At 35.4% G+C, this 27,724-nt stretch overlaps 3 protein-coding genes and 1 long non-coding RNA gene across 5 annotated transcripts; 2 read left to right on the top strand and 2 right to left on the bottom strand.

Annotated features, from left to right (window-relative positions):
* Positions 1-227: 227 nt before the first annotated feature.
* Positions 228-10,111, bottom strand: LOC132184540 (L-arabinokinase-like; the record flags this gene model as incomplete). The annotated part of the gene is made up of 16 exons (XM_059598210.1): positions 228-463; positions 737-885; positions 2,045-2,101; positions 2,768-2,887; positions 3,122-3,231; positions 3,347-3,449; positions 3,545-3,598; positions 5,637-5,699; positions 5,775-5,842; positions 6,073-6,130; positions 7,501-7,567; positions 8,788-8,864; positions 9,060-9,143; positions 9,312-9,380; positions 9,897-10,004; positions 10,094-10,111. Coding segments are annotated over 15 exons (1,185 nt in total), but the record flags the coding sequence as incomplete, so codon positions are not given.
* Positions 10,112-12,337: 2,226 nt separating this feature from the next.
* On the top strand, positions 12,338-16,123 carry LOC132184538 (uncharacterized). The gene is made up of 4 exons (XM_059598209.1): positions 12,338-12,370; positions 12,454-12,525; positions 13,901-14,458; positions 14,744-16,123. Exons 1-4 carry the CDS (start codon positions 12,338-12,340, stop codon positions 15,764-15,766), a joined length of 1,686 nt encoding a protein of 561 aa, XP_059454192.1. The 3' UTR covers positions 15,767-16,123.
* A 2,056-nt stretch (positions 16,124-18,179) lies between these two features.
* Positions 18,180-21,118, bottom strand: LOC132184539 (uncharacterized). Of its 2 annotated transcripts, XR_009440569.1 has the most exons (3): positions 21,060-21,118; positions 19,773-20,964; positions 18,180-18,485 (listed from the first exon to the last, which is right to left on the bottom strand). It is a non-coding gene; the product is annotated as an uncharacterized LOC132184539 (long non-coding RNA). The 2 variants fall into 2 exon arrangements; XR_009440568.1 differs by lacking the exon at positions 21,060-21,118 and having other exon boundaries at positions 19,773-21,045.
* A 2,458-nt stretch (positions 21,119-23,576) lies between these two features.
* LOC132184271 (uncharacterized) lies at positions 23,577-27,166 on the top strand. Its single transcript, XM_059597836.1, has 4 exons — positions 23,577-23,725; positions 23,833-23,904; positions 25,046-25,603; positions 25,889-27,166. The coding sequence occupies exons 1-4, from the start codon at positions 23,693-23,695 to the stop codon at positions 26,909-26,911; spliced, it is 1,686 nt and encodes a 561-aa protein (XP_059453819.1). The 5' UTR covers positions 23,577-23,692; the 3' UTR covers positions 26,912-27,166.
* The last annotated feature ends 558 nt before the right edge of the window (positions 27,167-27,724 follow it).

Here is a 27,724-nt window from a genome sequence, read left to right as displayed (position 1 = left end):
AGTCGAAAAGTTTTTCATTTCTAACATTGTCAAGTATTTGTTTAGTTTAGTGATTTTAAAACGTGCAGTCTGAAAAAGTAGTGATTTCAAAATACAGTTAATGAAAACGTGAGTTTTAAAAACATAGTTAAATGATTGATAAAAACAATGATTAATCTAAGAGTTAGTTGAGAGTGTCGCGTTAACCTTGTTGGATAGAATTATAATATCTAGCATTTTTGATAAAGTCTGCAATTACTATGCTTATTCACATTCCTGACAACTCCATGGCTAAATAATTTCATACTTCAGTTGTATGACTGAAAAATAATCCAATATCATCTACTCTAAGGGGTTCACTAGCAATGGCTCTCAGCAACTATGTATTTTTCTTCCTTAATCCCCCTGATAGACCCAGTTTGTTGGGCATATTGCAGACTTCTACACAGAAGAAATTGATAGAAATACATCTAGATGATTGTACCTGAAAGATCAACAAAAATAGTTCCAAGTTTAGTGCAAATTTTGAAAGAACAAATGATTTAACAGAGTAAGCATTGGCTCAGAGCATTAAAGATTCTGATTGCCAGTTTCAAAGGGGATTTATATATATTGACACTGTAATACAATGACAGTTTTTCTTTCTCAAATGAATCACTGCTTTTTCACCCAAAAAAAAACACTAAAAATGTATAAACTAAAGATACTAAACTATGGAATGAAGCTGAAATTTTAAGATATCCACACTTTTCAGCACCTGGTGAAGAACCCTCCAAATTAGTTATGAAGACCAAGTTCATTGTATGCAGGAGTATACCAATCTGGAACAAGAATATCATTTTGAGGAACCCTCTGTGGTTGATATCCAAGTACTCTTGCATCCTGCAATCTCCTTGCTCCAGAATGCTACAGAAGGGAATCAATACCCGTTTACATATATGAAATTCGGTCGACAATAAGAAATTCCATATGAGCTACATATGTATGGCATGTTTCCTATGAATGGCTTAAAAATGCTACTAACAAAAAGCATAGGGAGATTAACAGCAGATGACTGGAACATTCATGTACTGATATGCTAGGTAGTTTTTCATATGGTTAATTACACTTTACCTATTTGCAGTTTGGGTAGTTGGAGTTACCAATATCTGGCAAAAAGTTGAATTCTACACACAAGAGGTCACATTCTTTAATATATTTTTTTTCAACTCTAGATATTTGAAATTTTCATGTATGAATCACGTGCATCGAAAAAATTTCAAAATATACATGTGCATTCTCATTAGAATCGAATATGTTAAACCCGTGAACCAAATGTAAATATAAGTAGACCTTAGGTGGGCAAATTGCAATTTCTAAAATCACAAGTTAGCAAATAATTAAAACTTGATCCAATCCATGGGTGGATAAAGTGTAATTTTCCCTTTTTTTTCATATAGAAATATAGTTATTAGACTCTAAACAATGTGAATAGATATATGCTGTTAGAACAATATGAAAAGTTAACTTTTCATATCATGATATACATAGAAGACTAAGTTTAAATAACACAAGGTGTAATTCTTTGGTACTATTATATTACTCAATAACTATTAATTGGAATTCTGCCCTTGGATTACATGTTATCCATAACGATTATGGAGGGACAATATATTCCAACAGGGGAATTAGTAGATTTTGCATCTCTTGGTCAGAAAACTATCGTTATGTAACCTACATTCTAGTGGTCACTAACACATGATTGGATAAGATCTACTAAAAACTAAATCACAGAATTCAAGTCATTGCAGCAAGGCCATAAGGGGAGCTAGTATTGAAAAGTTCCCAAGCAAATTTTTGTTCAAAATTAGCTTTTTAAAGTACAGAATGAGGCAAATAGATTCAATAGGTCGGAAGAATGTTTAGAAAACTTTTTCAACACTATCATGCAAATCTGTACTCACCATCCAAGAATGGATGGATAGAAATGTCACACAAACAGAGGGGGAAGAAAGAGGGATTTGATGGAAAACAGCCACACTAATGAGCCAACAAGTACAAAAAGAAGAATCAGCAGTCAATTTACCTTATCTGACACATAATTCTTTCCATTGGCTGTATCTCGCAGTATGTGAGCAGCCAGCTGCAACATGGTAACAGATAAAATTTATTAATAGCAAAGATTGCCAGAGAAGAAAAGTGACCAACAGCCATTGACAAGCGCAAGAAGACCATAATCCTCTCTATTTCAGACATAAGCACTTCCTCTATAATCCATCCTTCATTTGAAAGGATGCCCCCACCTTTCCCAATATCAAGCACCTTGAGCTCCTCTAACATACTATTTGTAAACCCCAAATCCAGCCTCTCTTTTCAATTTTTTTCAAATTCAGTTTCAAGGCCTTTGGCTTCTTGTAAGGGACAAAACTAGGAGCACCCTAAGTCTAATAATTGTTTTACAACTCCAACACTCCATCCACAAAGTCCTCATCCTTAAACCATATATTTTGTTTTGGTCTAATAATCAATTTGACATCTTTGTCCAAAATAGATAGATTTCTTGTATCTTCTAACCAGGAAGAGCATTTTGGATGCCACTTCAGAAGCTTCTTCCTAAACTGGTTTTTAGCCATGCTAACCTAAATCCTCAAAGGTTTTAGTTTGAGGTCACCAAGTTGAAAATTTCTCAGCATTGTACCAAAAAACTAGGATTGGATCCCGCTCACAGCAAGAATCAGTGGTTTCAGGGAGGGGGACACCCTATCTTACAAAATAAAAGCTACAAAATAAAAATTAGTAAAATTTGTACCTCGCCTCCATTGGTACCTCCCTCGTAGCATGGTGTCAAGCTAACAGCACGTTCAAGATAGGTTGTCCAATTTCCACTGAGCAAATCCCTTCTAATCATCTCCACACCACCTTGGTAGAACTGTTTACCCAAAAGATATGAAATACTGAGAAGGTTTAACATTTCAACGGACTACTATCAAGCTTGAAGGAATGGACGGGCATAGGCTTAATAGTGAATGCAGACCACCGTGCTTATAGCTATGAGATCAATGACTTAAAAGGCAGTTGCAGAGATAAACTGCTAGACTTCTTTTATTGCGTATATAAGGTGAAAAGAAAATGAATAACAAACATTAAAAGCATCCAATTATACCTCGAGCATCTTTCTCAAAAATGGTTCTTCACTGAAATGATCTCGACGTATGAAGATCAATGGCAACTTGTATGCCAGGGCTTCACTAACTGTGCCGTATCCAATCTTTCCTGGAACAGTATACACAATCCATGTACCAAAATCCAGTTTTCCAAAAACAGCTATAGACAAATTCTTAGTTATTTTATCAAGCAAGGGCTCTAAAAAAAATGTCTGTTATTATACCGAGCATGCAATCAGAAGCTGCTATTAGGTCAGGGGTGTAAACATCTTTTGCAAGCTTTATAAACCTAGGGGGAATCTCCTGATTTTCAGAAGCGCCGCAAACCTAAATCAAAACATAAATAACAGAACAGCATATCAAAATGAAATAAAGATACAACAAATGATTAATGTAAAGAGCATATGCCCAACATAACTTACCAGGCACAACCAACCAGCAGGTAAGTACTCCTCCTTTAACTTCCAACCAGCTGGCTGGAAGTGATGAAGCACAGCATATCAACAGTCAGAACTTGTCTTCACGCATAAAGCATAATAAGCATATCACAATATCCTAGGAGATAAATATTGTTTCTGTGAAACAATTGAGCAACAGTATACAATAAAAAGAGGGTCTGTTAGAGGAGAAATCCTTTTAGTTAGATGGCATACAGAGCATCTGGTATAGGAATAAAGTTGAACATAAAATTTGTACTAGAAGATTCAAGTTTTCTGTAAATGTAAAGTATTTAAGACCTGTGAATTGCTTCTCAACATCTCTCTCTAAAACTCCAGAAAGTTGGTTCCACATTGGGGATATGGATTGCCTACATGGAATGGGTTATAAATGAGCTCACGGGTGCTAAGCCCCACATTAGTTCCTTACTAGGTGACATTGAGCTAATAAGTGATTCTAGGAAGCTTTAATTTCATCTTGACTAGTCTTTTTGAAGTGACAATGCAAATGTGGTTAGCGCTTTTCCTAAGTCATTACAAATGGTATCAGAGCAACCTAGCAATACCATATGGCGTTGAGGCACTACATAATATGGACCCTAATAAGGATGTTAGGGATTTGAGTGGGGGAAGTTCTGATTTGAGTGGCAAGGTGCTAAGTCTCACATTGGTTTCTTGTTAGACAAGGTTGTGCTTTATAAGTGATTCTAGGGAGTTCTAATTGCAACTTGACAAGTTATTTTGGAGTGATAGTGCAGATATGGTTAGCACTTTCCTTGGGTTGTTACTCTCTTTGTCTCTCTCTCTCCCTTCTTTGTATTGGAACATTCTATTGAATCTAATATACATTTACTCTTTTGTGTTAAATATGGAACTGATTTACCAACACAACGATATTATCCTATAAAAATTTGGTACGATGACTTACCAACACACAAACGGAGTGTAAATCAAGACTCATATGATAAGACCAAAAGAATCAAGGTAAAAAAATAAACGACACTTTCTCCCCAGAAGAATGGGGCGGAAGGTGATGTATTGAACTTACGACACACTTGTGCATGTATAACTTAACAAAAAAAAAAGAAAAAAGGAGAGAGACAAATCATCAAGAAAGTTAACACAAGAATGATTTATTCTTTTCCAAATAAGAATAGAGAAGAATTTGCTGGTTATGATTAAACATTGACTTGAGAATGTTGTGACGTATTAAGGTTTAAGGCGCTCTCTCTGTATTGGAGCAATCTGTTGAATCTAATATCTATTTCCTCTTCAGTGTTAAATTTGATATTGACTTGCCAATATATTAATATTTTTTCTTTTAATAACTTGGGGCAGAGACTTAATAACACACAAACGGAAGACTAAATCAAGAATTATAATCAAGGTAAGGAGATAAATGCCCTGCCTCCCCTCTAAGAATGGGGTTGAAGGTGATACTATGAAGTTCCCACACGCTGAATGCATAACTTGACAAAACAAAAAAGAAAAATCATCTAGAAACTTAATACAAGAATTATTTATTCTTTTCCAAAGAAGGATAGAGAACAGTTTGTTTGTGATAATATAAAGATTGACTTGAGAATGTTGTAAGATATTAAGGCTTTAAGAATAATTCTCTCTCTGTCTCTCTCCCCCTTCTTTGCATTGAAACAACCTATTAAATCTGAGATATTCACTCTTCTGTGTTAAAAATGACTTATCAACACACTACGATATTTTCTTCTAATAATTTGGAGGGATTTATGCTACTGCATTATAATTTTATTTTAAGGCTAAAGCTTCATACAAAGGAAAAATAAAGATCAAGACAAAGGAAAAAAAGAGGAAAAATATTTTGAGAAAAATACCAAATAAGCACCTGAATTTTAATCCAGAAAAATAAATGTGAAAACCTGGAAGAAAGGAACCAGGTAATCCTCCCAACCTTTTCAAGTCAAGGGACTTTGCAACAAAACTTGGACATTCTAAGAAGTTAACAGATTAAAAAAAAAAAATTTGGTATAGAAGGAATTATTTTGAAGTAAAAATTGGAGGAAAATTAAAAATTATCATAGCAGCCTAAGTTAAACCTCACCTGCCCACCAAAATTAAAAATTACTATCTTCACATCATCCTCAACTCCAAGAGTTTTCCTCACCTGCACTACAAGGAAATGTTTCATAGGATCCATAATATATTAACTCATTCACATATTTTGTGTTGTAAAGCACACCTCTTCTCTGGACTTGTGCAATCTCCTTACGACAAGGGGTACATCAATAACATTACGAAATGCTGGCACTGAAAAATGAAAAGGAACGTTTTAATACCAATTAGAATAAACATTCTACAACTTATTCACTGGCCAAAAGAGCAGAGGCAGATATGCAAACAGCTGCAGACAAACACAAAGACAAAAATACAGTCTGAAGAGCATTACCCTACAAGTGGGTTGGCATGCAAAAGGAAAAAAAAGTACTTAAAAGCAAACTTCAAAGAAAGCTTCCAGAAATGTGCTTGAACGAACATACTTGGGCTATACCCCGGTAGACGGATTAGAAACTCACTATGCGCATAATCTTCAGCAATCTGCATAACTTTTTATCAGATCATTTAGATTTGGCACTACAACATCAGTTATTTCCTATGCAAGATTAAATTAAAAAAAGAATATGAGTGTAATGTCAGTAAATATGTTACTTATATATGTATGCATGTATGAATGTGTATGCACATACAATAAAATAGTCAGGCCATAGGCACATATGGTGAATGAAATTGGAGGTGATGACATGATAAAAAAATTTCCACATAAGACAAAGTTATTTCACTCTAGAAATCAACTAGTTTCAGAGAATGAACATATAGGAAAAGATAAAATAAATTTCCAATATGACTGTACCATGAATCTTCTTAGAAGTGTACCAATCTCGAAGTTGATTCACATGTACGAGTCAATTACGCATTACACACTATCATTTTAATTTAATCTTACGTGAATGTAAATCTCCCTAAGACTTCCAAACTAATATAAAGTCTAATCATTACCTCTTTCTGTTTGGTGAATATACTTAAAATTATTAAGGCTAAAAGGGCACAAGGATCATGAACAAGGCCATTTCTAATGGAGCCAAGGATTTGATATTCTCGTGGGTATATATGTGGATTCCCTAAAGCTAATCGAAGCCAAGGGAAAAATGACCTCAATGTCCATATTGGAAAAATAAAAATCTAGTGAGCTTTGAATAAAATGCAGGGACAACAAAAAAATCTTCAAAGAATTCTGAAAAAGCTTTAAACACAAATAAAAGCTCATAGTATTGCAAAAGGTTTAATATGTAAATATTCATTAAGATGTGCAAAGTGGCAAATCCAGTACATGGGGAAGTCTGAAGGAGAAACCTCAAAATTAAAAAAGTGGCTCCTAAAACCTAAGACACCACCAGTCCAACATTAAGAACAATATTATTTTGGTAAAGAAAACAACTCTAAAATTCTACATAGGATAGGGGATCATATGACCTGCCAATAACTAAGTGGTACTTAAACTCATCCCCGAACTCACCCAAAAGGAAGTCCCTGCACTAATAATACGTACCAAGAGACATAGCACGGTAAAGATAGACATAAAGTAGGTGAGCTTAATAGAGAGCTCTTAGTTCAGCTCAACGTAAATACTCAGTCCCTCTCCTCTTACTAGTTAGTGTACTAAAATGGGTGTCTAGTTTTCCTTTGAGTCAAACTTGAAAGTTTTTGTAGCAAAATATATAACATAATAAAAAGGTAAAAAGGTAAAGGTGGGATGCAGAAGAACAAAATATCGACAATGAAAAGATCTTATGATTGATCTAGAAGAGTCCCATAATAAAATTTCTAAATACCAATCAATGTATAATATCTGTGAGCTTTGAACAACTTGTATGCATATTGATTTAAGATGTGAACAGATTGAAGGTTACCTGCCAAAGGATTGAACTATGGTGATATCCGGCAGCCATCACATATTCTGTATAGATAAAATCCCAACTGCCCAGGTTTCACAAAAAGAAGGAAAAAAGAAAATGGAAAATGAGGTTTTAAAGTAATAATGCAGGTGTTGAATTCATACTTTTTTCTAAGCAATACAAGGGAGGAGGCTGCCCCGGGGGGGGTGGTGGTTGTGGTGGACATAACCAGGTTAGTCGTGAGTAACAAAAACAGGTTTCAAATTATTTATGTTTGTCAAGTTTTGTAAAATAAAGATCTGGCTCTTTTGTTCGACACTTTTTCTTTCTGAAATTAATGTTGCATGTTTACATAAAAGGAGTTAAATGTGATTATGAACAATTTAGACATACAGGCTGAAAAGTTGTGGAGGTAAGAATCTATTATCATTTGGGACATTGGTCAAACAAGAAACCCTGAATCAAATTGTTAGTAACAAGTCAAGCACCATCAGTCGAAGATGAAGTAATTGAAATAGTAACCGCTACTAAAATCAGTCACTTGGTTCTTCCTCATTTCCTTTAATACAGCTGATTCCGACATCACCCTATAGTCTTTGACAAATAGTATCAGGGTTTTGTAAAATCTCACCTTCATTTGAAAAGGTAAAAATCCTAAGCACAACAATTTGCATATTACTTTTTTTGACAAGTCTTTTGACTGTTTTATGCTTGAAACATACATGCACATCAGTCAATTTTCATTGTTGCCTCCCTAGAAAAAGTATCACACGATCAACACCTTGCATCTGATTCTCATAAGAAATCTCAAAATGCCCACAAAAACCCTTTAGACCAAACATATAAAAAATGAATTATGACCTGTTGTAAAAACTTGTCTTAATGACATTAGAACAAATGATTTGACCAAACAATCTTGGTGATAATGCTGGGAAAGTAAAGATATTTTCACACAAGAACAAATATATAATTGTTGTTAAACTTTCAATGCAAGTACCAAAAACAACCATAAATTTTTGGTGATGTATCACATAGATATATTCAAAATAACTTTAATGTTCATCATAACTTTGTCAACATACCGCAATATATCACCCATATTCAAAACATTGGTCAGAAGTAATACAAAAAAAAAAAAAAAAACAGACTCAATAACAGCTTCAAAGCTAAATTTGAAGATTACAAGCTTCATCCAGTGTAAGATTTAAACTTGGTCTTTGTAACAAAGATCACATGCATAGAAGAATTTATAGTTGCTTATTAAAAGTTACAATCATAATAACGTCAGTGCAAACAAATCACCTGAAGTTAGTGACACATACAGAACGAATTCCAGCATCTGCAGCTGCTCGGCATGCAATAGGAACAACATCGGAGACCTGCTATTAGAAAAGATTTTTAGCATTAATGAAGGACATTTATATTGGTGGAAAGAAGAGAACATATTATTTAGAAAACAGTCGCATTCCCACAACCCAAAAAAAAGGCATTGCTTTGATTCCTTATTTCATGCTGCAAAACTCCAGCCTCATAAATAAAATTCCTATAAAGAAAACATTTCAAGCATCAATTACCACTAAGTCAGCCTTGATGGAGTTCAGCCACTCAACTTCAGTTGCTAAAATTGATGCCCGACATAGTACCACCATCTCAGAATACTTGATTCCCCAAAATGAGCCAAAAGAAACCAGTCAATCAGCACACAAGAAAAGTTTAGAAACAGTGCCAGCAAAAGATAAAACAATCAATATCAATGGAAACATTATTAGTCCCAACTATCTACATGGGAATGATCATTGTGTTCCATAAATAATGACATTCACAACCTTTTCCAAGGAGGCAAGACGATCAACCGTCAAAGCATCTGCTTGAACAGCCCCACAGTCCAACACAACCTGCCACCACAGAAAATGCCTCATTATTACAATTGCAAGAACAACATTCAGAAAATTTCATATCACTGAACATAATGCAAATTGCCTGCACATTAAGACTTGATAAAGATTATGGTTAAATAATTCTTTTTTTGCCTACACTTTCCTTGTATGAAAGGAAGCTAACACCCTAAACTACGATATCAGGGTTGTTTGTTTGTTTGTTTTTTTTATTATTTTATTATTTTTTTTATTTTTTAATAAAAATCAGATTGAGTGTACACCCTTTTTCTTGTGAAAGTAGCAGAATACACCTATTATTTGTAATTAAACAATTTGAATTTCTTTCACAACTGTATAATACATGAAATCAAAGTTTTTGCTTTTGTAACATCTGGAGGCGCAATTCAATAGATGTATGATCAAAACGAAAGAGACCCATTACAGTGAATGATACTGAAAAGAGGAATAAACAAATAAAATTAAATAACATCATAATTTTCGAATTTGCCAATGCTTCAATCCAAGATAACTAACCTTGCGGATGAAGAGCCTTGGTGATTGTATTTCAGAAGTGAATACAAAGTCAGGAGCGCCTGAGACCACGTGGACATCATGCCCGGCTAGAATGAGATGCCGAACAACCTGTTTATCACATTTCACAAAACTATTCACATTAACACACACAAGCACTTGGTTGAACAGGAAGAACTTCAAAGGAGAATTTGGTTCACCCCCGGTCCCACGTTGAAGATTTGTTACCAAAGTGACACTTGTTTTCTACCCGCAGTAGGAAAGAGGTTGCGTTCTTAAAGAACACAAATTTAAATTGAAATGAAAATGAGTTATTTTATGGTCAAAATGAGTTATTTTATGGTCAAAATTGTATGCATAATGTTATGTCATGTAAAATTTTTAAATAATGTGATGACATATTTACAAGTCGCAACATATGCCATTAAATTTGTAAAATTTATTTTATATATATTTTTTAATGCTTCATTTGTTTCATCATAAAATGGTTTTTGAAAAATGTTTTTCATATTTTAGGGTGTTTGATAGTCTATGGAAATTATTTTTCTTTTGACTGAAAATTCTTTTTTAGTTTTTGAAAAATGGTTTTTATTTTTGAAAACAATAAACTATTTTTTGAGTTTGAGTATTTCATTCTCAAATCGACGGACCCTATTAAGATTCGCCGAGACTTGACTGGGACTTTGTCAGGACTCGCACAGGACTTGTCCGAAACTCGTCATGGACTTGATTTGGAACCCACTGGGATTTGCCCAAAACTTCGTCAAGACTTGCTCAGGACCTACCCAGAATCCCGTCGAGACCCGACGTCAAAAAATAATATTTTCAGCTAGAAACATTTTCTTGAAAAATAATTTTTTAAAAACCATTTTCCCATATTTGGCATGTAGGAAAAATCAAGCGGTTCCGGTGGGCCGACGTCAAAAACTGTTTTCAACAGAAAAAGTAGTGGGACTTGATAAATTGCCAAATATAGAATAGATTGGAAGATTATTTACGGCTCAAAAAAGAATGGCTAAAAATTGAAAGAAAAGAAAAGATAATAGAAGAAACAAGCCTCGACTACACGAGTGGCGTGGCCGAATCCATGGCCACTGACGTAGTATGCAAAGACCAGATGCTGCTGATCATCATTGCCTTCTTCCATTGTCATCTTCCTCGATCGTTGAACAAATGTTTTATTCAGTTTTTAAAAGGTTGTTGTATCGGTGTGTACTATACATAGCCATTTTTGTAGAAGAGATTAAGAGAGTTGAGTGTCAGTGCATTGACTGTGAAGTATACTGCACGTTGCTTCCCACCTTTTTCATTTTTGGGCTAAAGGTTCATGTCTATCACTGTTTCTTTCTTTAAAACGTCGGCTTCGTTCTTAAAATTTGTATCAAAATGAGAGTGGTTGAAGACCAATCATAATAAAGTGTGGTTGGTCGAGGTTTTTTTTTTTATTTTATTTTTATTATTATTTTTTTTTTCAAATGACTGTTGTGGCCTGTTTGGATCTAGTTTTCGGCTGCCCCTATTTGGCCGTTCAGGGGTGAAACCACTTTCAATAGTTGTAACGTTTAAGAAAATAATTATGTTTATTATTAGTAACTTCATAGCAATATAAATTAATTAAATAAAATAAATTATGAATAGAATAATTTTGAATAATAGATATATTAATAGTAATGAGTTTATCATAATTAAAATATAAATGAGATTAATAATAATAATATTTGTGTAATAATAATATAATAACAATATTATTTAATGATGGTATATTTATGTAATATAAGTTTTAGTAATAAAGAGATTAACTAATAATAATGTTAGTATGACAATTGATTAATAAATAAAATATGTTAATGACATTAGAATAATAAAATGTAATAATAAGTCATAGTGCAATAAATAATTATATGTTAAGATAAGTTATAGTTAGAATAAATAAAAGTAGTGTGGAGAATTAATGAGAACAATAAAAATATAATTCATATGAGGTGAGATAATATAGTAAATTATCAAAGATGGGGCCTTAAAATGAAAAGAAAATCTTATCCAATGAAGGAAATCTTATCCCATGTCAGGTATGTCATTTGCCATAATTAGAGATATAAAAAATGCACAGGGGCCCTTTGGTTCTCCTTTGAACTTATTAATGTTTTAGTATGTAAAATGTGCTTGTGTATGAATTGAACGGCTTATGTTGATTCTAAATGGATAAATACTTAAAAGAAAAACTGCTTTTGAATAAAAAATAACGTTTCGTCGTGATTTCTTTATGTTTTAATTGGAGTTTCATATATTTTTTTTCCCTAAGCGTCTCCATATTACATTTAACAGTTTGCAATTATTCATGCATGCAATAAATACCTCTACTTTCATATCTCTCTCTCTCTCTCTCTCTCTGTGGTTTGGAGCTCAATTCCAATACTGTGTCACTGACGATTACTTAAAATATAATGCTTTCGTGCTCCTCAACCTCGTTGGACCTTGTAATTCTCTCTCTCTCTCTAGTATGGCATTATGACATTGAGTCTCTTGTTCATATTTTTCTTTCTTTGCGTGTTTGGTGCAGAGTTTTCACTTGGGTTTTTCCAATAACTGGAGTTTCGCAACTTTTAGAAGATCAAGATTTTGTCATTCTGAGGTGGGTTGGTTGCTTTCCCTTTCAACTTTCAAGACAATTGCTTTCATAGTAAGGCATGTTTGGTTGCTGACAAAACGGTTGAAAGAAAGGTTTACTTTTTAATACCCTTTTTCCTTTTTCCTTTTCCCTATACAAGTAATGATAAAAGAAAGGTAATTCTAATTAAACTTTCTGCTTATTGTTTAAGGTCCTTTTAATGTCCACGTCCTTCTATTTTTTGATTTTAATGTTCTGATGGCAACCATCTATTGATCTTACATCACAATTTATGATAATGGCTCCCACTTTTTTTGATGTTACATTCAAGATGACGGATTTGTACCTTCAGCACATGTAAAATGAAAATGGGTCATTCAATTTGCATGGTACAAGAAAAGAGGCCCTGCATAGCTTTAGATCATTAGTTTTGTTTGATATCCCAATGGGTGAACATCAAATATTTTAGGAGAAAATCTATTTTACCTCATTGAAGTTTTAGGGTTTCTCAATTTGAACCTCAAAGTTTAACCCCTAGTGTTTAAAAAATTTTCAATTTAAACCTTCCGTTACTAATTTCTGTCAAATTAGACGAAAATCTATGAAATTATGTAATTACTCTCAGATTTTTTTTTTCTTTAATTTCTGTCAAATTTAACGGAAATTAGTAATAGAAGGTTTAAATTGAAATTTTTTGAAACATTAGGAAGGTACATTGTCAATTTTTAAATTTTGGGGTTCAAATTGAAAAACTTTTTAAACTTCATGGGGGATAAAGTGATTTTTCCCCAATATTTTATATCTCATTTATCCATCCAAAATTGTCACCATCAAATATTTGTGTATATCTAATTGAAGGTCTAAATTAACATGTAATATCTGTCTAGCATTATAATGGGATACTTTTGAAAACAATATCTAAGAAAAAGTTTTAGAGAAAAGCTAGGGGTACAAAACTTAGGAGATTACAAGAGTATATATATATATATATATATTTTTTTTTTTTCCTTTCTAAATCATGCACATCCGGGTTATATTTTACTTTTTACAGAAATTGTACAGTTGATGTAGGCTTCAGGCAAAATCAGCATCATTTTATGTTGTAAAATCTATAAATTCCTTAATTGTTATAGCAGAGGGAAAAGGGTGAAGAAAAATGAAGAGAAAAAAAAAAAAATTGTCTTACAATTCAATTCTTCTGTTTGAAGGATCAAAAGGTTCAGGAATGATGGTGCTGTTATATTTGAGCATTGAAAAACTATCAAAACTTGAGGAGTTTCATTAAAAGTGAACGGATAAAAGAATACATTGCAATCTAATGGGTTTAAAAGTTGCTTCACTGCTTGCTGTTTATGTATCATAATGCCTAAATCTCTTACTTCTTGATAATGTCATGAAGGAAAGAAGCATCTTGAAGCTAGGGAAAAAGCAGGACAATGGCACTTTTGTAGTGCACAACAAGTTCGTCACAAATGATGATCTTCTAATTTCCCATTCTCCAATAGCCCAGCAACATAGCCCACCGCCTTTGGTTAGTGCATTGAAAGCTTCTGCCGAACAAAGCGTTGCCGGTTTTCACTTCCCTGGGCATAACAGAGGACGCGCTGCTCCATCTTCATTAACTCAGCTAATTGGTTTAGGACCATTTGTTCATGATTTGGCTGGGCTTCCGGAGCTTGGCAACCTCTTTTCTCCAGAGGGGCCAATTTCAGATGCACAAAGACAAGCAGCCAAACTCTTTGGATCATCAGAGACATGGTTTCTTGTTGGGGGTACCACTTGTGGAGTCCAAGCAGCAATAATGGCAACTTGTTCCCCTGGAGAATTTCTAATTCTTCCTCGTAATTCCCATAAATCAGCTATATCCGCCATGGTATTATCAGGTGCACAACCTAAGTACATCATTCCCCAGTATGATTTTCACTGGGACATTGCTGGTGGCGCAACTTCATCGCAGGCAAGTTTGGAATTCTTGTGTTCATGTTCAAACCATTGTTAACATGTATTGTCTTCTCACCCTTAAAGGAAGTTTATTGCTGATAAGAAATTGGCATTCCAATGTAACTTTTGGATAGATAGTTAAAAAATGATCACGATGATGTAATTCTGAAAAGTTTAATTTAAAGAGACAAAAAAAGATTATCATGGTGACCTTTTCTTTGTCTCTTTCATTTTAACAGTTGAACAGCCTTTTTTTCTACTCAAAACTATATGTAATGAATCAAGATGGCCGTTTTTACAGGTAGAGCAAGCAATCAAGGAATTAGAGATGGAAGGTCAAAAAGCAGCAGCGGTTTTTATCACTTCCCCTACTTATCACGGTATATGCAGCAACTTGGCCGAGATTTCCAAGCTCTGTCATTCTCACGGAATTCCTTTGATTGTTGATGAGGCTCATGGGGCACATCTAGGATTTCATCCCCAGCTGCCTAATTCAGCCCTCCAGCAAGGAGCTGATCTGGCTGTACAGTCCACTCATAAAGTTCTATGCTCTCTTACGCAGTCATCGATGCTACACATGTTGGGGAATATTGTAGACAGCGAAAGAATCGGTAGATGTCTCCAAACTCTTCAAAGCACTAGCCCTAGTCATTTGCTTTTAGCATCATTAGATGCTGCTAGAGCTCAATTAAGTGAAAACCCAGACACCATATTCAACAAAGCAATGCAATTGGCCTTCGAAGCAAAACATTTGATCAAAGAAATACCAGGCATTTCAGTGTTTGGCCTTGCAAGCTTTCCTAACTTTCCTGCCATTGATCCTTTGCGGCTTACTATTGGTTTTTGGCAGCTTGGTTTGTCTGGTTATGAAGCAGATGAGATATTATGTAGAGATCATGGGATCATTGGTGAACTTGTTGGGACTCAATCCATTACTTTCACAATTAACCTTGGAACTAGTAGAGATCATATTCATAGGCTTGTATCAGGAATCAAACATCTAACAGGAACTCATGCACCAATCCATGGAGGTAAAGGGAGATTGCAGAACAGTGGCTTTACACCCTTTGCAGACATCAAAATGAGCATGATTCCCAGGGACGCCTTTTTTGCAAGTAAAAAGAAGGTGAATATAGCAGAGTGCCTTGGGGAAGTTTGTGGGGAGCTTATATGTCCATTTCCACCAGGAATACCAGTTCTGATCCCTGGTGAGATTATTACGGAGAAAGCTTTGGATTATCTGGTGGATGTTAGAAACGAGGGTGCTGTTATTACTGGTGCTTCTGATCCTTTGCTCACTTCCATAGTAGTCTGCAATGTGTAGTATAGGCAAATGGATTTTGGCATATATTGCAAAAACAGCTACAGCAATGCAAACCAAAGATGAATAGATTTTGGCATAGAGACAGGGAAATGATAAATGATATTTTCGTGCTCCTACATGCAAAGGGTAACATGAAAATGTAATCGAATGTCTTGATGACTTGGCAATATTGTCCATGTCCAAGGAAAAGAGGGCGTGACTCCTTTTCATTACGTAGCTCAGACGGCCGGGAAACGTCAAGTTTTTGAGCAAATTCTGGTTAGATTGCCCCATGTCTATAAAATATGTAACAATTAGAGGAGACACTGCTCTTCATATTGCGCTGAATAACAACCAACTAGAAGCTTTTTGGTTTCTTGTGTCATTGGTTCTTATTCCACGTTTGAAAATGCCTTATCGTGGCAAGAGAAATTGCTGAACTGGAATGATGAGAATGACAACACTGTATTGCACATTGCATCATCAAAAAATCTACACAAGGAAAGTTTTCTCTCCACTCATGGTTTTTCTAATAATGAAAATTGAGTTGACATCCTGGGTGTCTATATTGTTGTTCGAACAAATGCTACCAAGGATTCAATTTCATTTAAGTTGTTGGTAGCGGTATTTTTTTTTTCTTTAATTCGTAACACTACCTTAATTTTTGTACTTTTTTTTTTTTTTTTTTGTTGGAGGTTTTTAATGGTGTAAACTATTTTAAAGTGATTGGATCAACAATTATGCATTACTACATCATACACAGACCGTGAGTTTCTTATTGGATGTTGGAGTTGATATAAACGTTATGAATTTACAAGGTTCAACAGCTTTGGACATCACGCAAAGCCAAACGCAAAGTGCTTCTCGACTTACAGTTTGCTCTTGGAAATTTTACCTCAGCTATCTTGACCCTGGTTGGTTCCAAATATTTGCACTTCGTCAAAGAATGAATATGACAATTGTGATGCACAGTATGTTGGTGGTTCTTGCGCTATTTATAACAAGCACCTATCAAGCGACGCTCAGGCCTCCCGGAGGAGTTTGGCAAGATAACTCCAATAGCATTGTCGTCCCAAACAAGCCAGAGAAAGTAGTCATGAATGAAACCTATTTTTTGCTACTCTATGTTTTTAATTGTGTGCCGTGGTGCAACAGTTGTTGTAATAGTCATCCTCCTCCCTTTTGATCTGGGTAAGTATTTTTGCGTCGTACCAATGATGCTTCTCCTTGTATGCTATCACATTTCATTGGCAATCGTAACTCCCAACAACTATCTGGCGAATGTCGTGGTGTTCTCGATCACCATTATGCTGGCTTCGTTATCTAGTCAACGACCATTTTTGTTGACAACTTGGAAGAACTTGTTAGTCGTTATCGTGTGCTCGTATGGTTGGTTGAACGAGTCAAAAATTTTCGACATTGGATATGTAACGTACCTAGGGAGGACAAAGCTTAGCTGTTGGACTAACCAAAGATAATGAAGCCAGCATAATGGTGATTGAGAACACCACGCAATTCGCCAAATAATTGTTGGGAGTTACGACTGCCAGTGAAATGTGATAGCATACAAGGAGAAGCATCATTGGTACGACGCAAAAATACTTACCTAGATCAGGAGGGAGGAGGATGACTATTACCACAACTGTTGCATCAAAGCATAGAGAATTAAAAATATAGAGTAGCAGAAAATAGGTTTCATTCATGACTACTTTCCCTGGCATGTTTGGGAAGACAATGCTATTGGAGTTATCTTGCCAAACTCCTCCAGGAGGGTTGAGCGTCGCTTGATAGGTGCTTGTTATAATTAGCGCAAGAACCACCAACAACATACTGTGCATCTCAATTGTCATATTCATTATTTGACGAAGCGCAAATATCTGGAACCAACCAGGGTCAAGATAGCTGAGGTAAAATTTTCAAGAGCGAACTGTAAGTCGAGAAGCACTTTGCGTTTGGCTTTGCACGATGTCCAAAGCTGTTGAACCTTGTAAATTCATAACGTTTATATCAACTCCAACATCCAATAAGAACCTCACGGTCTGTGTTAACTGTGTATGATGTAGTAATGCATAATTGTTGATCCAATCACTTTAAAATAATCTACACCATTCAAAACCTCCAAAAAAAAAAAAAAAAAAAAAGCACAAAAATTAAGGTAGTGTTACGAATTAAAGAAAAAAAAATTACTGCTACCAACAACTTAAATGAAATTGAATCCTTGGTATCATTTGTTTGAGCAACAATATAGACACCCAAGATGTCAACTCAATTTCCATTATTAGAAAAACTATGAGTGGAGAGAAAACTTGCCTTGTGTAGATTTTTTGATGATGCAATGTGCAATACAGTGTTGCCATTCTCATCCTTCCTGTTCAACAATTTCTCTTGCCACGATGAGGCATTTTCAAACGTGGAAATAAGAACCAATGACACAAGAAACCAAAAAGCTTCTAGTTGGTTGTTATTCAACGCAATATGAAGAGCAGTGTCTCCTCTAATTGTTACATCTTTTATAGACATGGGGCAATCTAACCAGAATTTGCTCAAAAACTTGACGTTTCCCGTCTGAGCTACGTAATGAAAAAGAGTCATGCCCTCTTTTCCTTGGACACGGACAAGTCCTTATCAACACCACGTAGGTGGTCCAGCAAAATGGTTTGTATTTCTTGCACATCAGGGCAATTTTTCAAAGCTTGGTGCTTTTCCAAAGTGCTTGAACAGCCCCACAGTCCAACACAACCTGCCACCAAGAAAATGCCTCATTATTACAATTGCAAGAACACACTCAGACAATTCCATACCACTGAACATAATGCAAATTGCCTACACATTAAAACTTGATAAAGATTATGATTAAATAATTCTGTTTTGCCTACATTTTCCTTATATGAAAGGATACTAACACCGTAAACTAAGATATGAGATTTTTTTTTTTTTTAATAAGATTGAGAGTACACCCTTTTTCTTGTGAAAGTAGCAGAATACACCTATTATTTGTAATTTAAAAATTTGAATTTCTTTTACAACTGTATAATACATGAAATCATAGTTTTTGTTTTTGTAACATCTGGAGGCGTATAAGATTTTATAATGCGGAAATAATAAAGCATAAATAATAAGATAGTGACACGTGGTTCGGTCTATGACCTACATTCACAAGATCAAGCCTTAAGGTTGCATTAAGCTCTTACTTCTCGAAGTAATATTTACAATATAATAGGAGAATCATGTTGAATACAAATAGACTTCTAGTCTAACTAGGTTAGTTAGGTGATAATCTTTAACTATTCACATGTAACTCAGTGATATTCTTCAAGTGTGACTCAGTAATATTTTTCAACTGTAAGTTAGTAATAATCTTATACTGTGACTATTATTCTTAAACTCCATGATATGCTCTAATATTCCCCTCAAACTCAAGGTGTAAACTTGTGAAACTTGAGTTTGTTTTTTAGTCAGCAACGAAGGCCGATATGGTGATTGGAAACTCATTGGAGTTGGTGGCGGCTGAGGTACTTGAGTGGAGTTGATGGCGCCGGATTTGAAACATCGGCTGCTCTTGAACGTGAATTTCGACAACTTTTGGCATTTTTAAAGAAGAAAGAACCAACTATGAGCTAAGCGAAAAAAGAGATAGGCAACTATGGCCTCTTTTAAAGAAGGGAAAGCCAACTATGTGCTAAGAGAAAGAAAAATTGGCAACTATGGCCTCTTTTATTTTTTTATTTTTTTTTTCAACTCATATATATTTCTCGGTTTCCTCCTCTCTAGGGCTGGGCATGGGTCGGGGCGGGGTGGGTATTGGGTTTTTTCCCACCTACCCCGCACCTGGCGGGTTTGGGATTTTCCAACCCGCCACCCGAGCCCAATGACCAAGATCCGCACGGGTCAGGTATTTGTGGTGCGGGTTTTGTGGGTCGGGTCAGATTTACTACGATTCTAAAAGAGGAACTTAAAAAAGAAGAAAAAGATGCCAAAACATGAACAAAAATACAAGAGAAATATCTTCTCCGGGTGAAGAACTCACCAGAAACCTCGTCTCCGTCGGCTCAGAAAAGCGGCGCAGGCTGATTTAGATCGAAGAGAAACGGTTTCTCCTTCATTTTCTTCTTTTCCTCCTGCCAGGCCACTACCATGTCTACGTTCTCCATCACGTACCCACATATCGAGGTCAGAATTTCTTTCCCTCTCTCGCTTTCTCGACTCTATGTGCTCGGCCGTTGTGTCATTTTTTCGGTGATCTCGTCTTGCTTGCTGGGAGAGAGGAACAGAGGAAGTCGAAAATAAAAAGCCGAGAATGGCCCAATCTCTCGTGATTCCCTCTTTCTGGTGCTATCACGATCAGGAGAGAGGCTGTGCTATTCCTTCCGCCCTAGTTCAGGCGGTGGAATGGGCATAATAGCATCGTCAATCTCGCGATCATCTTCCGTGATCTCCTTTCCTTCTCGGCCTTGGGTTGTGGGCGGCGAAATCAAATGGGTCTGACGGTCTCTTAAGTCTAGGGTTTTTTTTTTTGTGTTTTAGAACCTTAAGTGTGGGTCAGGGCGGGTACTCGCATAGAAAATATTAGTAAACCCGAAACCCGTCCCACCCTGCACAGGTTGGATATTTCCAACCCGATCTCGCGAAAATAAACACTAAACCCGCACGGGCCGGGCCGGGTTGGATCTGCGGGTTGGGCGGGTTTTTGCCCAGTCCTACTCCTCTCCTTACTTTTTTTTTTTTTATTTGAAGGAATAGCCTAGTCGTAGATTACAGAAAACTAGAATAAGTATTAACTAAATCCTGTAACCAAACAAATCTAGGTCTAATAGCTAAACCAAGATATCATATTCCTAAACTAGAATAGGAATATCTGCACACCAAAATAAAGTTAAATCAAAACCTGTAACCAAACACAACACTTGTTCTCCACAAAATAACCCTTGAAAATCTGGCGTGAACGGATGTGTATGAACCGGATGGAGCGGGGCTGTGAACGGTGAGGCAGAGACCGGTGCTGCGGCTGGGTGTTGAAATTTGGGAGGCAAGCCGTGGACAACTTCGGCAGAGATCGGGAGGAATTTGGACTTCGGCAGAGATCGGGAGGCGAGCCGTGGACAACTGGTGGCAGCGCCAGTTTTGTGTTGGTGCTGTGTGGTGGTGGACGGCTCGCAGTGCAGATCGTCGGAAGTCTGGTTGTGGAACGGACTGGGCGGAGCTCATTACAGTGAATGATACTGAAAAGATGAATAAACAAATAAAATTAAAAAATATCATAATTTTCGAATTTGCCAATGCTTCAATCCAAGATAACTATCGCAAAACTATTCACATTAACGCACACGTTGAAGATTTGTTGTTATCAAAGTGACACTTGTTTTCTACCTGCAGCAGGAAAGAAATGAAAATGAATTATTTTATGGTCAAAATTCTATTTTCTCATATTTAATAATATGCATAATGTTATGTCATGTATAATTTTTAAATAGGGTTAAATACTCCAGACCTTTCTGGGGTTTTTCAATTTTTTTTTTTTCTTGGAGTTTTATTTTTATTACAGGAGGTCCATGTGGTTTTGATAATAGACCAAGTTAGTCCTCCGTCAGTTGACTTAATAGTCTAGGTGTCACGTGTCAACATGTGATTTGTCTACGTAGAATTCCGTTAAGTCAACTGACGGAAGACTAACTTGGTCTATTATCAAAATTACAGGGACCTCCTGTGATAAAAATGAAACCTCAGGGAAGAAAAAATAAAGTTGGTAAACCCCAAGGGGGTCTGGAATATTTAACCATTTTAAATAATGTGACAACATATTCACTATGTCGCAACATATGCTATTAAATTTGTAAAATTTAATCTTAATCATGAAATAACTCATCGTCATTTTTATTTAAAATTGAGAAGATCTTGTTCGGTTTAGGTCCACTTTTCTATTCGCAAAGGGGTTGTCGTTTAAAGGGTCTATTTAGATTTGCCGCTTTAAAACATGTGATTTAAAAAAATAGTAATTTTAAAACGTGCACTTTTTAAAAACACACTTTTTGGTAAAATGATCTTTAACATTACAATTTAACTTTGCATTTTTTTAAATGATATAATTTCTACAATTTTGTTTAAAATTTCATTTTTTTAACTTACAAAATCCCAGTATCAGATGAACTGGAAGTGTCATTACCCCCATCTAATTACCTCCGTCCTCAGTTACAAGTAATAGGACTTGGTAAATTGCCAAATATAGAATAGGTAATTAACATGCACACACTTGGAAGATTATTTATGGCTCAATAATGAGTCAAAAAAGAATGGCTAAAAAAATTGAAAGAAAAGAAAAGATAGTACTAGTAGAAGAAACAAACCTCGATGACACGAGTGGCGTGGACGAATCCATGGCCACTGACGTAGTATGCAAAGACCAGATGTTGCTGATCATCATTACCTTCTTCCATTGTCATCTTCCTCGATTGTTGAACAAATATTTTATTCATGTTTTGGTTTTTAAAAGGGTGTTGTATATATATATATAAATATTCACGGGTTCACATGACTTAATTTCCATCCAAACATATGGAAAAACTTAAAGAATAGACTAAATTGTCACTTTGTAAGGTTTAAAACTTTAGAGGTTAAAATACCAAAATAGTGATACTTGGGATTAATGCTTTGTATCAACTTTTCATCCCGTTTTCATCAAGATGGAAAGTTTTTTCCTCTAAAAAAAGTGGATGGATACACTCGATAGTATTACTATACTTTTGGTAAAGGAAAATCATTTCCATCCGAATGAAATTGGGATGAAAAATTAGTATATAATATTACTTTATACTTTTTGGGGGGAAGAGGAGGTAAAATATATTTTTCCCTATTTTAAAAGTAATAAATACTTGTGTAAAAAATCATAAGCATTTATTTTGAAAATAATCTCCTAGCTTAAGTTCAATTGACTACTTTAAATTTTCATGAGGGCTAAGATCGAAATTAGAATTGAAGGAAATTTACATGGTAGAAGATCTTATAAATTCTAAAATATCTTAATCCCAACGGATGAGACTAGGCATCATTTGTTATTTCTTTTGTAAGTTCACCATTGAACAAAGATGAAAAGAAATAGGCAAAATATAAAAAATAAACATTTCTCTTTCTAAAATCGCTTAAGTGAAAGCTTCTAAACTTACTTCCCATATTGACATTGCCCGGAATAGAATATTATGAGGTTTAGTTATATTTGGCAATGAAAAATGCTAGCCTTCCTCCCATTTTACTTCCACCTACTTTGTTCCCTAACATGACAGTGACAATCAGTTCCTCAAAATGTAACATGGCATTGCCTTATTAGTCCTAATTTTTATTTTTTATTTTTATTATTATTATTTTTTAACATGGAGTAAAGGAGGTGAGAGTAAAATGGCTCTAGCATTTTTTATGACATGTCCACACAAGAAGGGGAATGAGGATTTGAACTAGTGATTTCTGCTTTATGAGACGTGGTCTCCAACCGATTGAGCTAACCCTGAAGACAAATGGCTCTAGCATTTACTCTTGAGTCTTGAACAATTATTTTTTCAACTTATTAATGTTTTAGTATGTAAAATGTGCTTATGTATGAATTGAACGGTCTATGTTAATTCTAAATGGATAAATAGTTTTTTTTTTAAAAAAAAAAAACTGCTTTTGAATAGAAAATAATGTTTTGTCGTGATTTCTTCATATTATAAATGGAGTTTTTTTTTTTAAGCATCTCAATAATACATTTAACAGTTTGCAATTATTCATGCAATATTATTTTTTAAATTTTATATATATATATATTCTTTTTTTCATATTTCTCACACGCCATTTGACCCAAACCTTCTCACAGATAATTTCCCTCTCTCTCTCTCTCTCGCTCGCTCGCGCTCTTTCCCTCTCTCTGGTTTGGAGCTCAATTCGAATACTGAGTAGTCACTGACGATTACTTAAAATATAATGCTTTCGTGCTTCTCAACCTCGTTGGACCTTGTAATTCTCTCTTTCTCTCTCTCTCTCTCTCTCTCTCTCTCTCTATTATGGCATTACGACATTGAGTCTCTTGTTCATATTTTTCTTCCTTTGCGTGTTTGGTGCAGAGTTTTCACTTGGGTTTTTCCAATAACTGGAGTTTGGCAACTTTTAGAAGATCAAGATTTTGTCATTCGGTGGTGGGTTGGTTACTTTCCCTTTCAACTTTCAAAGACAATTGCTTTCATAGTAATGCATGTTTGGTTGCTGAGAAAACGGTGGAAAGAAAGGTTTACTTTTTAATACCCTTTTTCCTTTTCCCTATACAAGTAATGATAAAAGAAAGGTAATTCTAACTAAACTTTCTGCTTATTGTTTAATGTCCTTTTAATGTCCACTTCCTTCTATTTTTTGATTTTAATGTTCTGAAATGATATGAATTCCGTTCTTCTATTCGCTGTCTTGTTCGTTTGTGTTTGTTTTAATTGCTTTATACTCATTTTTCAATTTCTCTATGTTGCTTTCATTTCTTCTGCTATTCTTAAGATGGAAGCATTCAAGAGGATGGCAACCATCTATTGATCTTGCATCACAATTTATGATAATGGCTCCAACTTTTTTGGATGTTACATTCAAGATGACGGATTTGTACCTTCAGCACATGTAAAATGAAAATGGGTCATTCAATTTGCATGGTACAAGAAAAGAGGCCCTGAATAGCTTTATATCATAAGTTATGGTTGATATCCCAATGGGTGAGCGTCAAATATTTTATAGCTCATTTATCCATCCTCAATTGTAACCATCAAAAATTTGTGTAGATCAAATTGAAGGTTTAAATTAACATGTAATATCTGTCTAGCATTATAATGGGATGCTTTTGAAAGCAATATCTAAGAATAAGTTTTAGAGAAATTCTAGGGGTACAAAACTTGTGAAATTACAAGAGGACTTCTTTCTAAGTCATACACATCCGGGTTATATTTTACTTTTTACAGAAATTGTATAGTTGATGTAGGCTTGAGGCAAAATCAGCATTTTATGTTGTAAAATCTATAAATTCCTTAATCGTTATGACAGAGGGAAAAGGGGGAAGAAAAATGAAGAGAGAGAAAAAAATTGTCTTACAATTCAATTCTTCTGTTTGAAGGATCAACAGGTTCAGGAATGATGGTTCTGTTATATTTGAGGTTTGAAAAGCTATCAAAACTTGAGGAGTTTCATTAAAAGTGAACCGATAAAAGAATACATTGCAATCTAATGGGTTTAAAAGTTGCTTCACTGCTTACTGTTTATGTATCATAATGCCTAAATCTCTTACTTCTTGATAATGTCATGCAGGAAAGAAGCATTATAAAGCTGGGGAATAAGCAGGACAACGGCACTTTTGTAGTTCACAACAAGTTCGTCACAAAGGATGATCTTCTAATTTCCCATTCTCCAATAGCCCAGCAAGATAGCCCACCTCCTTTGGTTAGTGCATTGAAAGCTTCTGCCGAACAAAGCGTTGCCAGTTTTCACTTCCCTGGGCATAACAGAGGACGCGCTGCTCCGTCTTCATTAACTCAGCTAATTGGTTTAAGACCATTTGTTCATGATTTGCCTGAGCTTCCAGAGCTTGACAACCTCTTTTCTCCAGAGGGGCCTATTTTAGATGCACAAAGACAAGCAGCCAAACTCTTTGGATCATCAGAGACATGGTTTCTTGTTGGAGGTTCCACTTGTGGAATCCAAGCAGCAATAATGGCAACTTGTTCCCCTGGAGAATTTCTAGTTCTTCCTCGTAATTCCCATATATCAGCTATATCAGCCATGGTATTATCAGGTGCACAACCTAAGTACATCATTCCCCAGTATGATTTTGACTGGGACATTGCTGGTGGCGCAACTTCATCGCAGGCAAGTTTGAAATTCTTGTGTTCACGTCCAAACCATTGTTAACATGTATTGTCTTTTCACCCTTAAAGGAAGTTTATTGCTGATAAGAAACATGTATTCCAATGTAACCTTTGGATAAATAGTTAAAAACTGATCAAGATGATGTAATTCTGAAAAGTTTAATTTAAAGAGACAAAAAAAGATCATCATGGTGACCTTTTCTTTGTCTCTTTCATTTTAACAGTTTAACAGCCTTTTTTTCTACTCAAAACTATACATAATGAATCAAGATGGCCGTTTTTACAGGTAGAGCAAGCAATCAAGGAATTAGAGATGGAAGGTCAAAAAGCAGCTGCGGTTTTTATCACTTCCCCTACTTATCACGGTATATGCAGCAACTTGGCCGAGATTTCCAGGCTCTGTCATTCTCATGGAATTCCTTTGATTGTTGATGAGGCTCATGGGGCACATCTAGGATTTCATCCCCAGCTGCCTAATTCAGCCCTCCAGCAAGGAGCTGATCTTGCTGTACAGTCCACTCATAAAGTTCTATGCTCTCTTACGCAGTCATCGATGTTACACATGTTGGGGAATATTGTAGACAGCGAAAGAATCGGTAGATGTCTCCAAACTCTTCAAAGCACTAGCCCTAGTTATTTGCTTTTAGCATCATTAGATGCTGCTAGAGCTCAATTAAGTGAAAACCCAGACACCATATTCAACAAAGCAATGCAATTGGCCTTTGAAGCAAAACATTTGATCAAAGAAATACCAGGCATTTCAGTGTTTGACCTTGCAAGCTTTTCTCACTTTCCTGCCATTGATCCTTTGCGACTTACTATTGGTTTTTGGCAGCTTGGTTTGTCTGGTTATGAAGCAGATGAGATATTATGTAGAGATCATGGGATCATTTGTGAACTTGTTGGGACTCAATCCATTACTTACGCAATTAACCTTGGAACTAGTAGAGATCATATTCAGAGGCTTGTATCAGGAATCAAACATCTAACAGGAACTCATGCACCAATCCATGGAGGTAAAGGGAGATTGCAGCATCGTGGCTTTACACCCTTTGCAGACATCAAAATGAGCATGATTCCCAGGGATGCCTTCTTTACAAGTAAAAAGAAGGTGAGTATAGCAGAGTGCCTTGGGGAAGTTTGTGGGGAGCTTATATGTCCATATCCACCAGGAATACCAGTTCTGGTCCCTGGTGAGATTATTACGGAGAAAACTTTGGATTATCTGCTGGATGTTAGAAACGAGGGTGCTGTTATTACTGGTGCTTCTGATCCTTTGCTCACTTCCATAGTAGTCTGCAATGTGTAGTATAGACAAATGGATGTTGGCATATATTGCAAAAACAGCAACAGCAATAGCAATGCTAATTATAGCTGCACTATCATACCAAAAGGACTAGTCAATTTGAAGCTTTTCTAGATTTATTATAAAGCTCAGTTTCACATAGTAACTAGGCAATGTGGGATTTAACACTCATGACTATCTTTATAAGCCACCCAATTTATGTGCGCCTTTTTCTTATTTTCTTAATATGAGACTGGGATGTTATGTATAAATTTTGGCAAAAAGACAAGGAAATGATATTTTTGTTCTCCTACATGCAAAGGGTAAAATGAAAATGTAATTGAATATCTTGATGACTTGGCAATGTTGGCATTATCAGAAAGAATAGTGTTATATACCATATCACTATGTCACTATGCTGACATGGTATTGTCAATCCATCTTTAGATCAGCTTTTGTTAAAAGAAGAAAAAAAAAATCAAGAAATGTTCTATATTACATGATATGTTACTGTGTTAACTTGGCAGATTGTAGTAGCCCATGCCATGCCACCCATTTTTCTGTAGGTTTTGACTCCCTCTCCGGTTATCATCATCAATATCTCTTATCCATCTTTCAATTTTCGAAATCCCCATTAAAATCAACATCATCCATTTACTTTTTATTCTACTTTACTACGTCAAACTTTAATCCTTCAAGTTCTGACAAAACTCATTCTGGTGCTCTGTCAAGCCAGAGTGCTTGACCACCAACCTTGCTTGTAAAATCAGGGTATCTTGGCTTCACCTATATGCAAACACCATTGCTTTGGATTATCAACAAGTTCTCTCCAAGAAT

This window comes from Corylus avellana, chromosome ca6 (genome assembly GCF_901000735.1).
Source record: "Corylus avellana chromosome ca6, CavTom2PMs-1.0".
NCBI lineage: Eukaryota > Viridiplantae > Streptophyta > Magnoliopsida > Fagales > Betulaceae > Corylus > Corylus avellana.
Note: the sequence above shows the minus strand (reverse complement) of the source record. Positions and strands in the feature narration are given on the sequence as shown.